Source organism: Saccopteryx leptura, chromosome 2 (assembly GCF_036850995.1).
Source record: "Saccopteryx leptura isolate mSacLep1 chromosome 2, mSacLep1_pri_phased_curated, whole genome shotgun sequence".
Lineage (NCBI taxonomy): Eukaryota > Metazoa > Chordata > Mammalia > Chiroptera > Emballonuridae > Saccopteryx > Saccopteryx leptura.
Genome location: NC_089504.1, coordinates 179,721,651 through 179,738,792, shown reverse-complemented (window position 1 = coordinate 179,738,792; position 17,142 = coordinate 179,721,651). Strand labels below are relative to the sequence as shown.

The 17,142-nt window shown below is 48.7% G+C and overlaps 1 protein-coding gene across 1 annotated transcript in view; it reads left to right on the top strand.

Moving 5' to 3' along the window:
• LOC136391705 (unconventional myosin-Ia-like) overlaps positions 1–17,142 on the top strand; it is a 38,259-nt gene that overhangs the window by 12,081 nt on the left and 9,036 nt on the right. Inside the window, 20 exon segments of the mRNA XM_066363479.1 lie at positions 786–901; positions 2,026–2,120; positions 2,318–2,422; positions 2,640–2,686; positions 2,822–2,885; positions 3,260–3,358; positions 5,238–5,341; positions 5,467–5,614; positions 6,083–6,201; positions 6,281–6,367; positions 8,141–8,206; positions 8,363–8,467; positions 10,483–10,545; positions 10,714–10,914; positions 11,086–11,312; positions 11,638–11,838; positions 12,006–12,099; positions 12,584–12,733; positions 12,843–12,911; positions 13,329–13,403. Coding sequence (XP_066219576.1) covers positions 786–901; positions 2,026–2,120; positions 2,318–2,422; positions 2,640–2,686; positions 2,822–2,885; positions 3,260–3,358; positions 5,238–5,341; positions 5,467–5,614; positions 6,083–6,201; positions 6,281–6,367; positions 8,141–8,206; positions 8,363–8,467; positions 10,483–10,545; positions 10,714–10,914; positions 11,086–11,312; positions 11,638–11,838; positions 12,006–12,099; positions 12,584–12,733; positions 12,843–12,911; positions 13,329–13,403 — 2,235 coding nt within the window.

Here is a 17,142-nt window from a genome sequence, read left to right as displayed (position 1 = left end):
GACTTAGCTGCATCTGTTCCCGGTTCTGCCTCATACTATCTGTGGAACAATGGGCACATTGTGTAACCTCTCGGAGCTTCAGTGTTTGCCCCTGATCTTCTTGTTTAATGGAGTGTCTGCACTGCCTACTCCACGGGGGTGTGAGTCAAAGTGATGATACAGGTAGAAGTTCAGTGAAACTGGTGTGTATACGAATGTGTCATTACCATCTTTAGTTTTTAGATCTGTATGGGGTCTGATTTATGGTGGGGGAAGGAAGTGGAGAGGAATTTGGGGATTTGTGTCTGCTTAGTTCCTCCAGTAATGGCATCGACTCCCCCTGACTCTCAATAAGACAGGTTTGAGGGAGGTACTGATTCTCTGTTAGAAAGACACCCATGCGTACCCTTCTCCCTGACAAATTTCTGACTGTTTGGGAAAGCTTGTCCTTTGCTATAAATTGCACCCCTGCTCTCATTTCCAAATTTTGAGGACAATGGCACAAGAACTCTACTTGAGGTGCTCAGCTAAGGCCAGCCAGATACCCTTTCCTACGGGTGCTTTCTTGTGACTGTCTCCCTTCCGGGCTTCAGGCCTGTGAAGGGTTAAGCGAGCCGCACCCTCAACAGGAACAGCCCCGGACTTTGTGCTGAGCTGCCTGTCTCTGGCTTCTCCTGGCTGGACTGATACAGGGAACCCTGGCTGGAGGAGGCAGCACAGAGGAAGGTCAGAAGAGTAGACACTGGCAAGAGGAGGGCGGCCTCTTCCCTGACCTCCCTGACACCATGGACAGCTCCCGTTAACAGAGGCCCCTCTCCTCCACCTTTGGGGCTCGGCATCTTAAGCCTCCTTCTTGTCCAGTCGGGATTTTATCCACCATTCTGCAAAGGACAGTGACCTTACACCCTAGTTCCAGTGTTGGGTGAGTCTAGCCTTGACCTGTCAGTGCTCTTTTTACATCTTGGGATATTCATTTGGGGGCTGCTTCCTTTTCCCCTTCCCTGCCTTCAACCAGTCATATTTCTACTTCCCTCCAATCCAGATTCAGAGAAGATGCCCTCTCCCAGCCCCCTGCTTCTGCTTCTCACCCTTCTCTGCCAAGTTACTTAACAATTTCACATTTTTTGTTTGTTTCACATTTTTTGTTTGTTGGAAAATAGGGATAGAAATTAGTACCTACTTCATGGGGAAATTGTAAGCATCAAATGAATGAATATATGTAAAGTATTTAGAGCCCTGCCTGGCCCATGGTAAAGCACATGCTTGCTAGAGGCTGCAATTATCAGTATTGTTGCTGCTCCCTTCGTGTGTCCTTCCAGGAAGTGGCAAGTATTTCTTTTCCTGGAGCTTGGGGAAAGCAGGGGGAAGGGAGAAGGCAACCTGGGTCCGTTCTCACTCCACCTTCCATTCCTGCCTCCTTCCCCTCCCCCATGCAGGTTCAGCCATGCAGGAGAGGAGGAGGATATGGCTCTTTCATTCCTTTAGGGAGTGACATTCTGTCCTATTCCGGCTCACCCTGCCGGCTCAGTCCCACAGGAACAGCAGGAGAGCTGGGCTTCCTCTTTAGGAACACCTGCTGTGTCTCACTGAGAGAAATGAGTCTCACTGTGGCAATGAGCGGGGAGGAGAGACCTTTGGAAGAAAATGGGCATGGATGAGTTGGGTGACTGAAATAGGGGCTGTGGGAGGTAGGAAGTTGAGAAGGAAAACTATGGACAATGGTCAGGGAGTCTAGAGACTAGCCAAGGCCTTGGCGCAGGAGGGAGAGAGCTTTTGATGCCTGGCTGTGCCACAAAGCTTGACTTCTCCTGTCCTCCCAACCCTCCCTCTTACAAGCACAATTACACATCCCCAGTTGCTGCCTTGGTGCCTTTTTACCCTTATGGTCAGAGGTAGGTGGTCCTGTCCCACACCTGTCCTGTCCTCACCAGCCCTGACCAGGGGGTAAAAAATCCTTCCCTCCTGCCAAGCTAGGGATCAAGAGAAAGATGGTGTCTTGAACTTGCCCCTTATTAGTCATTACCGACTTCCTCCCCCACCCCCAAGCTATGCACTGGCGAATGCGGCGTACCAGTCACTGAGGGTCTGGGACCAAGACCAGTGTATCCTCATTACAGGCGAGAGCGGAGCCGGGAAGACCGGTGAGGCACCTGGCTGGGGAGGCTGTGGGCTCACTGCTGGATCGGCCCCTTGTCTCTCTGCAAGCCAGGCCTAGTCCTGCCTCTCCCCTGCCCCCAAAATTCCCTCTTGGTTTTTCTGACTCTGAGGGGTCTGAGGTCTGGAAAGGGAAGTCGAGGAGGGTGGTAGGGGGATCCTCATGAGGGTTTCTCTCGCACAGAGGCTAGTAAGCTGGTGATGTCTTACGTGGCGGCCGTCTGTGGGAAAGGGGAGCAGGTGAACTCCGTGAAGGAACAACTGCTTCAATCAAACCCTGTGCTGGAGGGTGAGGACTCCAGGCTCTTCCCTCTGTACCTCCCACCTTATCACCACTGGGGCCACTCAGCCCTAGACCCTCCACCCCATTGTTCCACAGCCACTGTTCTCATTCAGCCTGAAAATCCTGTGGTTGGCCCAACGGCCGGATTTCTTCCTCCGTTTCCTTCTGTAGAGTCCCTCTTCTCCCCTCAGCCACCTCACTGTCCCTTTCCTCATCTCTGCAGCTTTTGGCAATGCCAAGACCATCCGCAACAACAACTCCTCTCGATTTGTAAGTGAACAGCTCCCAGGTCTGGGAGGAGAGGGTGTGGGGGCTTCAGAGGGCGACATGTGCCACGGACCCTTCCTGGGTAAGGTGGTGACAAGAGAAGGAAGCAGTCTCTCTCTCTCTCTCTGGTCTCTGAAGGGAAAATACATGGATATCGAATTCGACTTCAAGGGATCCCCCCTCAGTGGCGTCATCACTAACTGTACGTGTCTTGCCGTTCTGCTTACCCCTCCCCTTCCACCTGCCCCCACAGTGTCCCTTCTGCTAATCTTCTACTGTAGGTGGGAGGGACACTAGACTACCAGACTTCCCAACCATGACGAATATCAGGGATGAGGGCAGAATCAGAGGGAAACTGAGATAGCTCCCAGACCCTCAGAACACTATTTTATTTTATTTTATTTAGATTTTATTTATTCATTTCGAGGGGGGGGGGGGCAGGAAGCATCAACTCCCATGTGCCTTGACCAGGCAAACGTAGGGTTTCGAACCGGCGACCTCAGTGTTCCAGGTCGACGCTGTATCCTCTGTGCTGCCACAGGTCAGGCAGGACATTACTTTCTGATTCTCTGCCAGATCTGCTTGAGAAATCCAGAGTGGTGAAACAGCTCAAAGGAGAAAGGAACTTCCACATCTTCTATCAGCTGCTGGCTGGAGCGGGTGCACAGCTGCTGAGTACGTGCTTGCCTGGAACATCCCCAGCTGCCATTCAATCCCTGCTGCCCCCCACCCCCAGATCCCCTCAGATTTCTCCTTGTATTCCTCACCCAAATTTCCTACACCATTGCTGGGAACAAATCCTGTGACCTCTGTGTTCTCTTTCGTTTCTGCGGTTTTACCGCTAGGAATAAGCTTTCTTGCTTCTTCACTGCTTGTACTTCTCTGTCGTATCCGGTTCCCCTTTCCCCCAGCTGGCTTCAAAAATGGAACACTCATTTTCACCTACCATCCTTTCCTATCTTCAACTAAAGGGATTTTATTAATAATTCAACAGAGACTTAAGCAGGCTGTTGCAAGTGTTCAAGAATTTTCAATGAGCTTGTAACTGAAGGTGTCCTCGGTCTGTGTCTCCTTCACCCAGGACCCTATTCTTAGATAGTTCTATGTAGGCTTCATTCATTCATTCATTCATCAAACATCTCTAGAACACTTACTAGGATCAAACACTGTGCTAACCTCTGGGGGTATAGAATAAGACATGGATTCTGTCCCTGAAGAACTTATAGTCTCCTAGGGATGGCAGATGTGTGAACAGATACATTGCAATAGTGTGACCAATGGGGCATGCTCGCTTGTCCTGGGGAAGAGCCCACTCTAGCTTGAATGCTGTACTGGCCTGAGGCTGAAGGCCCTGCCCAAGTTTGCTCCTCCTTCCCCTCTAGCTGTGAGCACTGTGGATCTGGCCCCCTGAGAACCTGTTCCTTTGGTTTCTGGTTACCCTGTGCTGGACTTGTGCCTATTTGCTTTTTCCCTCTGGCAGACCACCATGGTGCAGGAGCCCCCACAGGTCTCATCCCCACTCCTGGCTTCGTAGTCTTGGTTGTGTTCAACTTGTCTGAATCTGTGCACTAGGGTCATGTTCTGGCTGAGCATCTCACTCACTCGTTTAAGCTGAGTCCAGGCGGGGCCTCGCTAGCGTCATCATCCCAGGGCCTTTCTGACTCACTCTCTGTTCACACGGCCCTCGTCAGTAAGCCTCGGTTTTAAAATTGTGTCTTGGGAGAAGCTGCCATTAAATTCTAGTTTGAGAGATACTCACTGAGTCTTAGATCATTTGAATAACAGAGAATTGATCTCCCTAAAGTTCCATGATTAACCTACTCCTTCCCATCTCAGGTAAACAACTTTGACCATTCCCTTGATCCATTTCTTAAAAAGAAAAAAGTTCCTGCATGACAGCCAGGTATACAGACTATGAAGATGAAAAACAGTCTTGACACACAAATTGTTCATTTGTGGGAGGGAGAGGAAACTACAAAGTCTAGTCCCTGTAAAAGGGGCTGGGACAGACATTCACAACAGGGGACACAAGGAGCCATTTGGCTTAGCCCCACAACACCAGAGACAGCGTTCCAGAGGAGTGATGAGGGCTGGGGAACACAGCACCTGCCACTCTGTCAGCGCTTGGTGAACAAATAATGAGTGCACCAAGGGTGAGAGGGTGAGGCTGGGGGAGGGGAGATGCGTGCTCACCCTTTATTTCTTACCTTCCTCCTTCCAGGACCACTGGGCCCAGAGCAGTATGGAGGGCTTGCTTGTTTTTATTGTTTAGAAACTGTGGATGGGGAGAAGATAAAATGAACCGTTTGTTTCATAAAAATTGGGAGAAAACCCCAACAATGATGAACACTTAAACTCTAAATACTACTTAACATTGTAGTCTATTATAGGAATTAATCACCCCCAAACAAAAGAGGCAAGGGGAAGAAACTAAAACAAAACATGCTATTTTGAATAAATGAATGAACCAACCCAGGGCTAGGGCTGTGAGGGTCAAGGCTGGAAGGCTCGCGGAGCTGGTGTGCTCACTCTTTCCCCAACCCTGGTCCCCTAGAGGCCCTGAAGCTCGAACGGGAGACGAGTGGCTATGCCTATCTGAACCAGGACGTGTCCAGAGTGGATGGCATGGATGATGCCTCCAACTTCAAGGCTATGCAGGTGGGTGCACAGGGTAGGTAGGCTTGGGCCCTTAGGCCATCCCCTGAGCCCAGGCTCTGGTTTTGAGAAGGGAGACATTGGACTGGTACCACAATTCAGCTTCTGATTTCTGCTTTCTCCTGAAGAATGCAATGACTGTGATTGGGTTCTCTGAAGAGGAGATTCGACAGGTGCTAGAGGTGACGGCTCTGGTGCTGAAGCTGGGGAACGTGGAGCTGTCAGACGAGTTCCAGGCCAATGGGACACCAGCAAGCGGCATCTGTGATGGGAGAGGTCTGCACCCCCTGCTGACGTCCCCATCCAGCCCCCTGAATCTCCTGCTGTCCTTTCACCGTCTCTAGCATAATTCACTCAGATTTAGTCCCACTCAACCCGCTCCTGAGTTTCTCCCCAAACATAACCATTGAGAACTCCCAGTGAGGCATATTGGAATTAGATTTTAAAGTTTGATAGACATAGGTTCTGAGATCTTTCCGAGTCTCGGTTGATTTTTGCAAAATAGAGACAATTATACCTATTTCGGGAGATTCTCATATTAAAGTAGATAATGCATGCGAAGTTCCCAGACCTCCCCTTTCTCTCCCTCCTCCCAGACCTTCTTTAGGGCCATGTCCTGGATTGGCTGTAGGGGCTTCTTCAGCAAGATGCAGGAGCTCCCAGCAATCCCATGCATCAAGCTTTCCTCCCTCCCCTGGGATAAAGCCCTCTCTCAAGCCATGTTGTATTTCCTCATCACCTCAGGTGTTCGGGAGATTTCGGAAATGGTGGGTTTGAATTCAGAGGAACTAGAGAGAGCTTTGTGCTCAAGGACCATGGAAACTGCCAAAGAAAAGGTGGTTACTGCACTCAATGTCATTCAGGTAAGGCGCCTGATGGAAGGGGCTGATTCTGCGTCTGTTCAGTGGCTGCCACACTAACCAGCTTGGCCCTGCCCTGCAGGCTCAGTATGCTCGGGATGCTTTGGCTAAGAACATCTATAGCCGCCTCTTCAACTGGATAGTGAAGCGAATCAATGAGAGTATCAAGGTGAGAGATTGCCCTCCTCCTTCAGCATGCTCATGCCTGCCTCATTTCTCTTGTCCTGGTCACCAGCCCCACACCTTGGGTTCTGAGAGGAACAGAGTGAGGACAATGAGGAGTAGTGTATGGTTTTTTCCGATAGTGTTGTGGAAACATCATTAGTTGTTTTGTTTGTTTGTTTTTGCTTTTTTGAGAAAGAGGGACAAACAGGCAGAAAGGGAGAGTGATGAGAAGCATCAATTCTTCCTTGCAGCACCTTAGTTGTTCATTGATTGCTTTCTCATATGTGCCTTGACCGGGGGGCTACAGCAGAGCGAGTGACCCCTTGCTCAATCCAGAGAGCTTAGGCTTCAAGCCAGCAACCTTGGGCTCAAATCAGCAACCAGTGGGTCATGTCTATGATCCCATGCTCAAGCCTGAGACCCCACGCTCAAGCTGGCGAGCCCGTGCTCAAAGTGGTGACCTTGGGGTTTTGAACTTGGGTCCTCAGCATCCCAGGCTGATGCTCTATCCACTGTGCCACTGCATGGTCAGGCAACATCACTGATTTTTTTAATTCAACTCTCTGGATGGACTAATTACCAGCTGTGTGGCCTTTCAGTTTCACAAAGGTTCTGAGCATCAGTTTCCTGATTTGGAAAATGGGACATTAATGCCTACCTGCTTCACAGGTTTAGTGAGGATCAGATAAAATGATGTACATGGTTACCATACAACTAACAATTTCACTCCTAGGTATAGAGCCAAGCAAATTGAAAACAGATATATGTGACTATTCATAGAAGCATTATTCTTAACAGCAAATAATTGGAAACACCCCAAATGTCCATCAACTGATGAATGGATAAATAAAATGCAGTATATTCATAGAATGGGATACTATTTGGCCATAAAAAGGAATAAAATACTGGTACATACTCAACATAGATGAACCTTGGAAACATGTTGAGTGAAAGCCTCCAGACACAAAAGTCCACCTTTTGTATGACCGATATTTATACCAAATGTCCAGAATAGGCAAATCCATAGACGTGGGAAGTAGATAAGCGATTACCAGCGGCACGGGGTGGGGAGGGCGAGAGAAATGAGGAGTGACTGCTAATGGGTGTGGGGACCAGATTTCTTTGCAGGGGGGTGGGGGGATGACCAAGTGCTCTGGAATTAGGTCGTGGTGATCATTGTACACCTTCTGAATATACTTGAAAAACCCACTGAATTCTATACCTTTAAAGGGTAAATTTTGTGGTATGTAAAGTAGATCAAAATAGAGCTATTATTTAAAAATTATGTACAAGAAAATGCCATCAATTTAGATGCTATTATTGGAAGGCAGTGGGGTAAAATGGGATTTGAATCTAGGTTTGGCCAATTAGCCCTTTTGAAATTTGATTTTTTCATCTGTAAAATGGAAATTATCATACCTTATAGGCTTATGAAAGGATTAATGAAATAAGAACATAGTTTTTTGTTTTTTTTTTTTTTTTTATAAAATACTCAAAAAATATAAGAGATAGTTACTTTCCTGAGAGGATTTCAGTGTCTCTCCACCTCGTATCATGGGGCATCATCCTGGAATCTGCATCTTCCTTTTCCTCCCTCTTTGCTTGTACTTCAGCGTAGAGAAGAGGAAGGCCAATCAAATCCAAACAGTTTCTTTCCAGCCTGGTCCTGCTCACCGAACCTCTGTCTGTCCCTTGCTCCAATCACACCTACGGCAGAAGGGCCTGGCCCGGTGCACAGAGGGGGCCTGGCCTAGATTTACCTTTTCCTCCTCTTCAGGTGGGCACCGGGGAGAAGAAGAAGGTCATGGGTGTCCTGGATATCTATGGCTTTGAAATACTAGAGGTAAGAGAACTTTGCCCAACCTCAGTGCCCTGCTTCCCTAGGGTTAGGGGTGATGGGCTCGAAGGGGGGGTGTGGCAGAGGGGCAGTAGGGCTGAGAGGAAGCTAGTGTCTTGGGCTGAGCTGGTCTCCCTCTTTAACCTGTGTGCCTTACCTTAGGACAATAGCTTTGAGCAGTTCGTGATCAACTACTGCAATGAGAAGCTGCAGCAGGTGTTCATAGAGATCACACTGAAAGAGGAGCAGGAAGAGTACGAGAGAGAGGTAAACTAGGCCTTCTCCCTATATCCCCTCTCTTAAAAGACTTCTAGGGACATACCAGGTCGCTTTTTTCTCCTCGATCACAATTTCCTCTCAATTGTTCCCAGATGGGAACACAAAGGACAAAATGTTTCCCCTGCACAGCTGAACACTCCAGCATTACCAGGAAGCCCTCATTTTCTGCTCTCCATTCCCTGAGATCCCCATCCTCCCACTCCAGCCAGGCTAGGAAAAGGGGTGGCAGGTTGATAGCAGGCTGTGTTGGGGGCAGGGTCATGCCGAGTGAAGTGACAGCTGTGCATAGCCTATGGCATGCTAGGAGCCAGATTTAGAAGGGACATTTCTCCTGGCTTTGGCACCCTACCACATCCCTTTCTGCGCTCTTCTCTAACACCTCGGACTCCTCTGTCTCCTCCAGGCCCTGGCTGCTGTTGCATTCCCCTCTTGTAGCCCCCCCCTCCCCCCGATCCTAGACTTCCTCACCACAAGTGCCCCGTGGCTCAGAATCTCCACACTCCTTCCCCGGCTCAGTGAAAACCCCCGTTTTCTATGGCTGGGTGTTAGCACAGCTCTCTGATTGAGCTAACTCACTCCAAAGTGTGAACGGCTGAGTCACTCTCATCAAACCCCTCCCAGGGATGCACCCTGTGAGCTCTCAGGACTCTGTTGTGGCAGAATTTCAGGCACTGTGGCAACAATGTATGGAGAAACTTTAAGAAGTATTTTGTATGTTTTCCTTTAAATTTGTATATGGTCAAATACATAAATCATTTCCATGCTTCAAAATTCACAAAGCTCAAAAAGATGTCTACAGAGAGGCCTCTCTCCCGCCCTGGCCCAGCCGCCCCATCTCCTCCCTTTAGAGGCACCTGAAGCAGGTCTCCTTCCAGAGGTCTCTGCTGTGTAGGCAAACAAGCCTGCAAATATATTTCCCCACAAAATTTATTCAAGTAGCAGTGCATACACTCTCTTCTACACCTTGCTGTCATAAGTTAACAAGAGATTTTTCTATATCAGTATATAAAGATGCTTTTTGTATCTACATAGGATTATAAGAACATCGTAATTCATTTAATCCATCAGGGAGGACATTTTTGGAATAAATTGGGAAGACAACTTAATCATACTCTGCATTCCCTAAAGACCTGTGAAGGAGGAGGGAGAGAAAGGCTTGTGTTCCCAGTCACACCGGGAATGGCCCGAACCCCTCCATCTGGCCCTTGGGTGCAATCAGGAGCTATTCTGCCTGTAGGCCTGATGCCCAGCAAATCCCTAAAGCACAGGAAGACTGTCTTTGTGTTTTCTGCTTCTGTACCATTTTTGCTTAAAAAAAAACCCCCCACAACAAAACAGTCCCAAAGTATCCTGTAGCTCAGTGGTTCACCTGTGGTCCTGCAGCATCAGCATCCATCCCCTGTGACCATGTTAGAATGAATCTCCCAGGCCCTGTCCCAGACCTGTTGAGTTAGGAACCCGTGGGGCAGGGGAAGCAATCTGTGCTTTAACAAGCCCCTAGGTAGTTGCAATGCATACTGAACATTGAGAATCGCCGCTGTAGGTCTTTGCAGATGTACGAAATTAGCTTTGTTGTTTGATGATAAACTCACTTAAGTGCCTTGAATCTACAGTTTGTTGCCAGAGCAGTGTGGCCATTTGCTCTTCCACATACTCAAGGATCCTTCTGCACCCCTCCAGTGGGGTAGCCCTCCCCCTGTCTTCCCCCAGCATCTTACACTTCCCTCTCCACCTTACAGCACCTGCAGGGCTCTCCATATCGATTCCCCTCACTGCTGCTCTGGGTCTTCCCATGTGTCTCTCTGCCCGCACCACAAATTCTCCATCAACCTGGGAGGAATGGGGACGTAAACAGAAACCACACCAAGGACCCCTCTGAACTATAGGGTTTTCTAACATTTTTTTGTGAGATGAATGGGTTAAAGGGGGCCTGGGTCTGGTGGGGTCTTTGGAGACTTGTCTTGGACCTGCTCCCTGTAATTTTTCATGTCTCCCTTCGCCAGGGCATACCGTGGGAAAAAGTGGACTACTTTGATAATGGCATTATCTGTAACCTTATTGAGCATGTGAGTTATCCTTCTCTTATCTTTGGGACCTCCCCTGAATATCCTTCCCCTGTTTCTCTCATCCCCTCCCCTCACCCCTCTTGGTAAGGATAGTAAAGAGGGCAAAGGGTGAGTGGGCAGAGGATCTGGACCGTGTCTAGGTTGGGCTGATCTTATTCCCCCGGCCAGAATCAGCGCGGGATCCTGGCCATGTTAGACGAGGAGTGCCTGCGGCCTGGAGTGGTTAGTGATTCCACCTTCCTAGCGAAGCTAAACCAGCTCTTCCACAAGCATGCTTACTATGAGAGCAAAGTCACCCAGAACGCCCAACGCCAGTATGACCACACCATGGGCCTCAGTTGCTTCCGCATCTGCCACTACGCGGGCAAGGTGATGTGGCAGGATGCAGGGTCAGGACTAGGGCCTGAGCACAGGCTGAAGGCAATGGGGGACGGATTGGGGGGAGGGATGAGAACTGGGACTACTTCACAATGAGACTGGGAGGGCCAAGTGCTGGGACAAGGTCATGGGCTCTCCAGACCAATAGCTATTCCTCTGCAGGTGACTTATAATGTGAACAGCTTCATTGACAAGAATAACGACCTCCTCTTCCGGGACTTGTCCCGGGCCATGTGGAAGGCCCAGAATCCCCTCCTCCGGTCCTTGTTCCCTGAGGGGGACCCTAAGCAGGCATCTCTCAAACGCCCCCCGACTGCTGGGGCCCAGTTTAAGAGTTCTGTGGCCATACTTATGAAGAACCTATATTCCAAGAACCCCAACTACATCAGGTGACATACTGGGCACACAGGGGAACATGCTACATATGTATAACATGTCTGTGGGGGGGTGGTGGTCTCTGGAATAAAGGTATCAGAGGCCCTTTCCTCATGGAAAATAGCCCAATGAGCTGCTGAGAGTGCTGCAACAGGGAGAGCATCAGATTTGGGTAGGGACCATACCATAGCGAGTGAAACTGAAAAAGCCAGTGTGTCCACTTCCTCTGAAAATTTTCACCTAAGAGGAGTGTATGCAGAGTTGGAATGTAGAGACCGGGACGGTTACCCTGGCAAAGATGGAGCTCTGAAGCCTGCACCTTGCCCTGCCTCCCACCAGGTGTATAAAGCCCAACGAGCACCAGCAGCCAGGTCGGTTCTCCTGGGAGCTGGTGGCAACCCAGGCTCAGTACCTGGGATTGCTGGAGAACGTGCGGGTGCGACGGGCAGGCTATGCCTTCCGCCAAGGCTATGGGTCCTTCCTGGAAAGGTACCGATTGCTGAGCCGGACCACCTGGCCTCACTGGAATGGGGAAGACCGGTAAGATGCCCTGGGGAGCAGAGAAGGGCAGTGCAGGGAACATCTGTGGGGGAAGACTTCTTGTTCAAACCCTGAACTCATCTCCCAGATGAAAGGGATCAGGGGAGAGGTGGAAAGGACCCACCCCTGGGCTGGCCCGCGGCAGCTCTCCCCACTTGCTCTTGTAGGGAGGGGGTGGAGAAGATTCTGCGGGAGCTGAGCAGGTCCTCAGAGGAGGTAACCTTTGGGAAGACAAAGATCTTCATTAAAAGCCCCAAGACTGTGAGTTGGAGAGTGCACTTATATTTGGTGGGGGTAGAAGGTGGGAGAGTTGGAGAGCTCATCTGAGTAAGAAGCTGGATGGGGAAGGGAGTATCTGTAACCTTGAATGGATGGACAGTGGATGAGGAGGTCTCCTCTCCGCGGGCACTGAGTCCTTGGGCTCGCACCCTGTCCTGAGAGCCCCGAGAGTCAGGTGTGCTGGCATGGCCTGCTCTGAGGGCCTCCACTTGAAGCAGGACTCCTTAAAGTCTGGTTGATGTGCCACTCGTGTGTGAGTTTCCAAATTCTAGCAGAGTGCCTGCTACAGATCAGAGTTCAGTAGATGCTTGTTAAATGAATTAATAAATAAAGGAATTAACTAAGCAGACAAAGGAATGATCAAATAAAACACTGGCTGGGAGGCTTCTGGTGCTGAGGAGTAAAGGAAATAGAGCACTGTTCCCCTAGGCCAGCTTCTCTGTGCCACCCTTACAACTCTCCGCAGCTTTTCTACCTGGAAGAGCAGAGGCGTCTTCGAATCCAGCAGCTGGCCACCCTCATACAGAAGATATACCGAGGCTGGCGCTGCCGCACCCACTACCAGCAGATGCGCAAGAGCCAGATCCTCATTTCCTCTTGGTTTCGGGGCAACAGGGTACCAGTTACCCCCAAAGACCCATCTTCTTACTCTAATAGGACAGTGGGAAGTGGGAGAGGTGATTCAGGAGGTGGAGTTTTTCTAACAGGCCCATTGTTTCCTACAGCAAAAGAAACGCTATGGAAAGATAAAGGCGTCAGTATTGTTGATCCAGGCTTTTGTGAGAGGGTGGAAGGTAATGGGAAAGGGGAAAGAGGTTCCCTCCCCACGCACCGTTCCCTCCCCACATGGTTCTTTCTGGATTGTCCCAGCTAGCTGATAAGGGGAGACAGTGGCAGAAAGCAAGTCCTGCCTGAACCTAGGACATGCCTCTGTGCAATGGCATGTCCGTGTCTGGCTGTGCTCCGCGTGCGTCTGGGAGGGTGAATGCATGCTGGGAAGATTTGTATATATGTGTGGCTCTGCCCTTTGCTGTGAGTGTCCTCCTCATTGTCAACTTGTCTGACTTGATTCTCTGCAGCTACAGTCTCAGCTCTAATCTTTCTCTGTTCTTTGTGTGGTTAATAAAGAGTAGAACCTCTTCCAGGTCTATCTTCTGTTTTACAGGTCTAACTATCTATACTTTGGCTCCTTTCTTGTCTGTCCCTGGCAGGCCCGCAAGGATTATCGAAAATACTTCCGGTCAGGGGCTGCTCTCACCTTGGCAGATTTCATCTACAAGAGCATAGTAAGTGCTGGGCGCTGAGGGTGGAAGAGAGGGGTTGAAAATGGAGGGACAGGTTTGAAAGAGAAAGATCAGTTTTGAGAAGAGATGACTCAAACTTTGCCCTGCATGCCTCAGGGACCAGGAGCAGATTCAGAACACATTTAAGCCTGACCAGGTGGTGGCACAGTGCATAGAGTGTCGGACTGGGACACGGAGGACCCAGGTTCGAAACCCTGAGATCGCCGGCTTAAGCGTGGGCTCATCCTGTTTGAGCAAGGCTCACCAGCTTGAGCCCATGGTCTCTGGCTTGAGTAAGGAGACACTTGGTCTGCTGTAGCTCCCCGGTCAAGGCACATATTAGAAAGCAATCAATGAATAACTAACTAAGGTGCCCAGTGAAAAATTGATGCTTCTCATATCTCTTCCTTTCTGTCTGTCCCTATCTGTCCCTCTCTCTATCAAAAAACAACAACACAAAAACTTTTGGGATTGAGTGGACACTGCAGGCAAACTTGTGGTAGGAAAGGGACCCAGCACACCCAAGAAGGGACTGGGCTGGATGGTTAACAACAGTCGAAGAGCTTAGCCTTTTTGGAGACCAGAGTGAGGACATACAGGGTTAGCTAATCCAACCTTCTGAGGTCTATTTTAGAGTTGGGGTGAAAGTGGAGGAATTGTATTTTCCTTCTATCTCTTCTGAAAGTATAGCAGGCAAGTCTAAAATTAAGCCTCAGGAAGGATCTTAATTCTGTAGGACCCAAGTCAGAGTGGGCAGGAAGAAGCCAGCACCAGGCCTGGACATTCAAACTATGGTCAGTTTCCAGTGAGAAGAACACAGGGACAGAGAAGGGTGATAGATAGCAATGTGGCTTCTGAGAAGTGTCCGAGGGAAACCAGACAGGGGGGAGCAGTACTTCCAATGAAACCTTGGGAAAGGCCAGAGAGCAGGAGGAAGAACAGGCAGTCTAGACAGAAGATGGGGGTGAATTGGAACTGCCCTCCACTGATTTGATTTTTGACAGTTGTTAGGACTCTTTCTAACCGTGCTCATGGAGACACACGAAACACTCCACTGGAGCTCTTTGTTGTCAGAGAGGCTGGATCCCTTGGCTGAGTGGAGGATTGGGGCTCTGGGGCTCTCTCCATTGCCTCCCTGAGCAATCACTGTGCCCTCCTCTCCTCTCTGCAGAGAAGCTCCCTTTTCCTGGGCCTGCCTCTCCTGAGCTGGCTCCAGGGTGTCTGCTGTCTCAGAGTTCCTGCTGCATAACTGCATTCCTGAGACCTGTAGTCTGGTTTTGCTCTTATACCATGACTTGCTCCTCTTCCACCTTTTCATTTCTTTTTTTTTTCTTTCTAGTCTTTTATGTTTTTTATTACTATTTTTAAATTTTTTTCTTCTTCCACCTATATATTATCAGGTATCTGCTGAACATCACCTCAGGAACTGTTGGGTTTAGATCAGTATTTCACTAAATCACAACGCCTACAGAAGAGTGCATGCAGGGAGCCACTGGGCATGAATTCCTCCAGTGTTTCTGACTAGTCTATATTTTGCAATTGCCTTGTCTGTACCTACTATTTCTTGAACATTTACTATGCACTATACCCTTTACGTGCATTAGCTCTAATGTTATCAACAATCCTGAGAGGTATGCCATTTTATAGGTAAAATCTAAGGCCAAAGAGATTGAATAACTTTCTAGGAGTCCAACAGTTGGTAAATGGTAGAGCTGGGATACAAACTCTTTGACTCCAAAGTTTTAACCACTGCCTAGAACTGCCTGCCCTCCATCCCCCAATAGAGGCCTGGCCCCCTGGGCCCCCTGGCTGGGCCTGGGGGGGCAGGAGGACTGCATAGGAAAAGGCAAAACTATCTAGATCTAGAAAACAAAACAAAACAAATAAAACTTTTATAGGCTCCACATCAATTAGAACATCAGAGATTATGGAAGATATTTAGGAATGTTGAGTTAAATCAAACCAGACCAAGGACTAAAGACTTCAGGATGATGAGACCAAGTTTGCTAGGTATTTGTGTAGAAGATACAAAAAGCTTGGCTAGTTCCTAGAGCAGGGGTCTCCAAACTTTTACACAGGAGGCCAGTTCACTGTTCCTCAGACCGTTGGAGGGCCGGACTATAAAAAGAACTATGAACAAATCCCTATGCACACTGCACATATTTTCTTTTAAAGTAAAAAAACAAAACAGGAACAAATACAATATTTAAAATAAAGAACAAATAAATTTAAATCAACAAACTGACCACTATTTCAATAGGAACTATGGGCCTGCTTTTGGCTAATGAGATGGTCAATGTCCGGTTCCATATTTGTCACTGCTAGCCTTAACAAGTGATATGACGCGCTTCCCGAGCCGTGATGCGTGCATCCGCGTCACATACAGTACTTCAGGAGCACAGGTTGATGCATCCTGTGCTCCTCTCACTGACCACCAATGAAAGAGGTGCCCCTTTTGGAAGTGCAGTGGGGGCTGGATAAATGGCCTCAGGGGGCTGCATGAGGCCCGCGGGACATAGTTTGGGGACCCCTGGCCTAGAGCAATATACTGTGCATTGTGCTTTCTTCTGTTTTAATTTTTTAAACCTAATAAAAGATTTTCATAGAAATTTCAAAAATTTGGCAGTGCTCAAGACCAAGTCTTTTTTTATACCTTTAATAATTTTATTCCATAAATAAAAAGGGTTCTGGTACTCCCTGAAATATAAAGACTTATGAGACTTGAGATCAAGGGAAAGTAAACAGATGCCACCAGTGAAACTTGATTGTATCCTGAAACAGAAACAAAAAAAAAAAAACAGAGCTAAAAAGGACATTTTAAGGCCCTGGCCGGTTGGCTTAGCGGTAGAGCGTCGGCCTGGCGTGCGGGGGACCTGGGTTCGATTCCTGGCCAGGGCACACAGGAGAAGCGCCCATTTGCTTCTCCACCCCCCCCCCCCTTCCTCTCTGTCTCTCTCTTCCCCTCCCGCAGCCAAGGCTCCATTGGAGCAAAGATGGCTCAGGCTCTGGGGATGGCTCCTTGGCCTCTGCCCCAGGCGCTAGAGTGGCCGCAGCAGAGCGACTCCCCGGAGGGGCAGAGAATCACCCCCTGGTGGGCAGAGCGTAGCCCCTGGTGGGCGTGACGGGTGGATCCCAGTCGGGCGCATGCGGGAGTCTGTCTGACTGTCTCTCCCTGTTTCCAGCTTCAGAAAAATACAAAAAAAAAAAAAGGACATTTTAGAAGTTTATAAAGGACATTAGGAGAAATTTGAGTATGCATTGCTGTTGGATAAATAAATCTAATTAATGTTAATTTTCTTAGTTGTAATGATGGAATTGTGATTGTATAAGTGAATATCCCAGTTCTTGGAAGATGCAGAATTTTTAGTGGGAAATGTTATGATATCTGTAACCTACTTTAGGATGATGTGGTAGTGAAGATTTATATATATTTGTGTATTTTTTTTCATTTACAGTTGACATACATTATTATATTAGTATCAGATGTATACCCCAGTGATTAGACATTATGTAACTTACTAAGTAAACATCCCAATAAATCTTGTACCCATCTGACACCACACATAGTTATTAGAATATCATTGTTGCCTGACTGGTGGTGGTGCAGTGGATAGAGTGTTGACATAGGAGGCTGAGGTCCCAGGTTCAAAACCCCAAGGTCACCAGCTTGAGCATGGGCTCATCAGGCTTGAGTGCAGGCTTGCCAGCTTGAGCACGGGGTCGACTGCTTGAGTGTGGGATC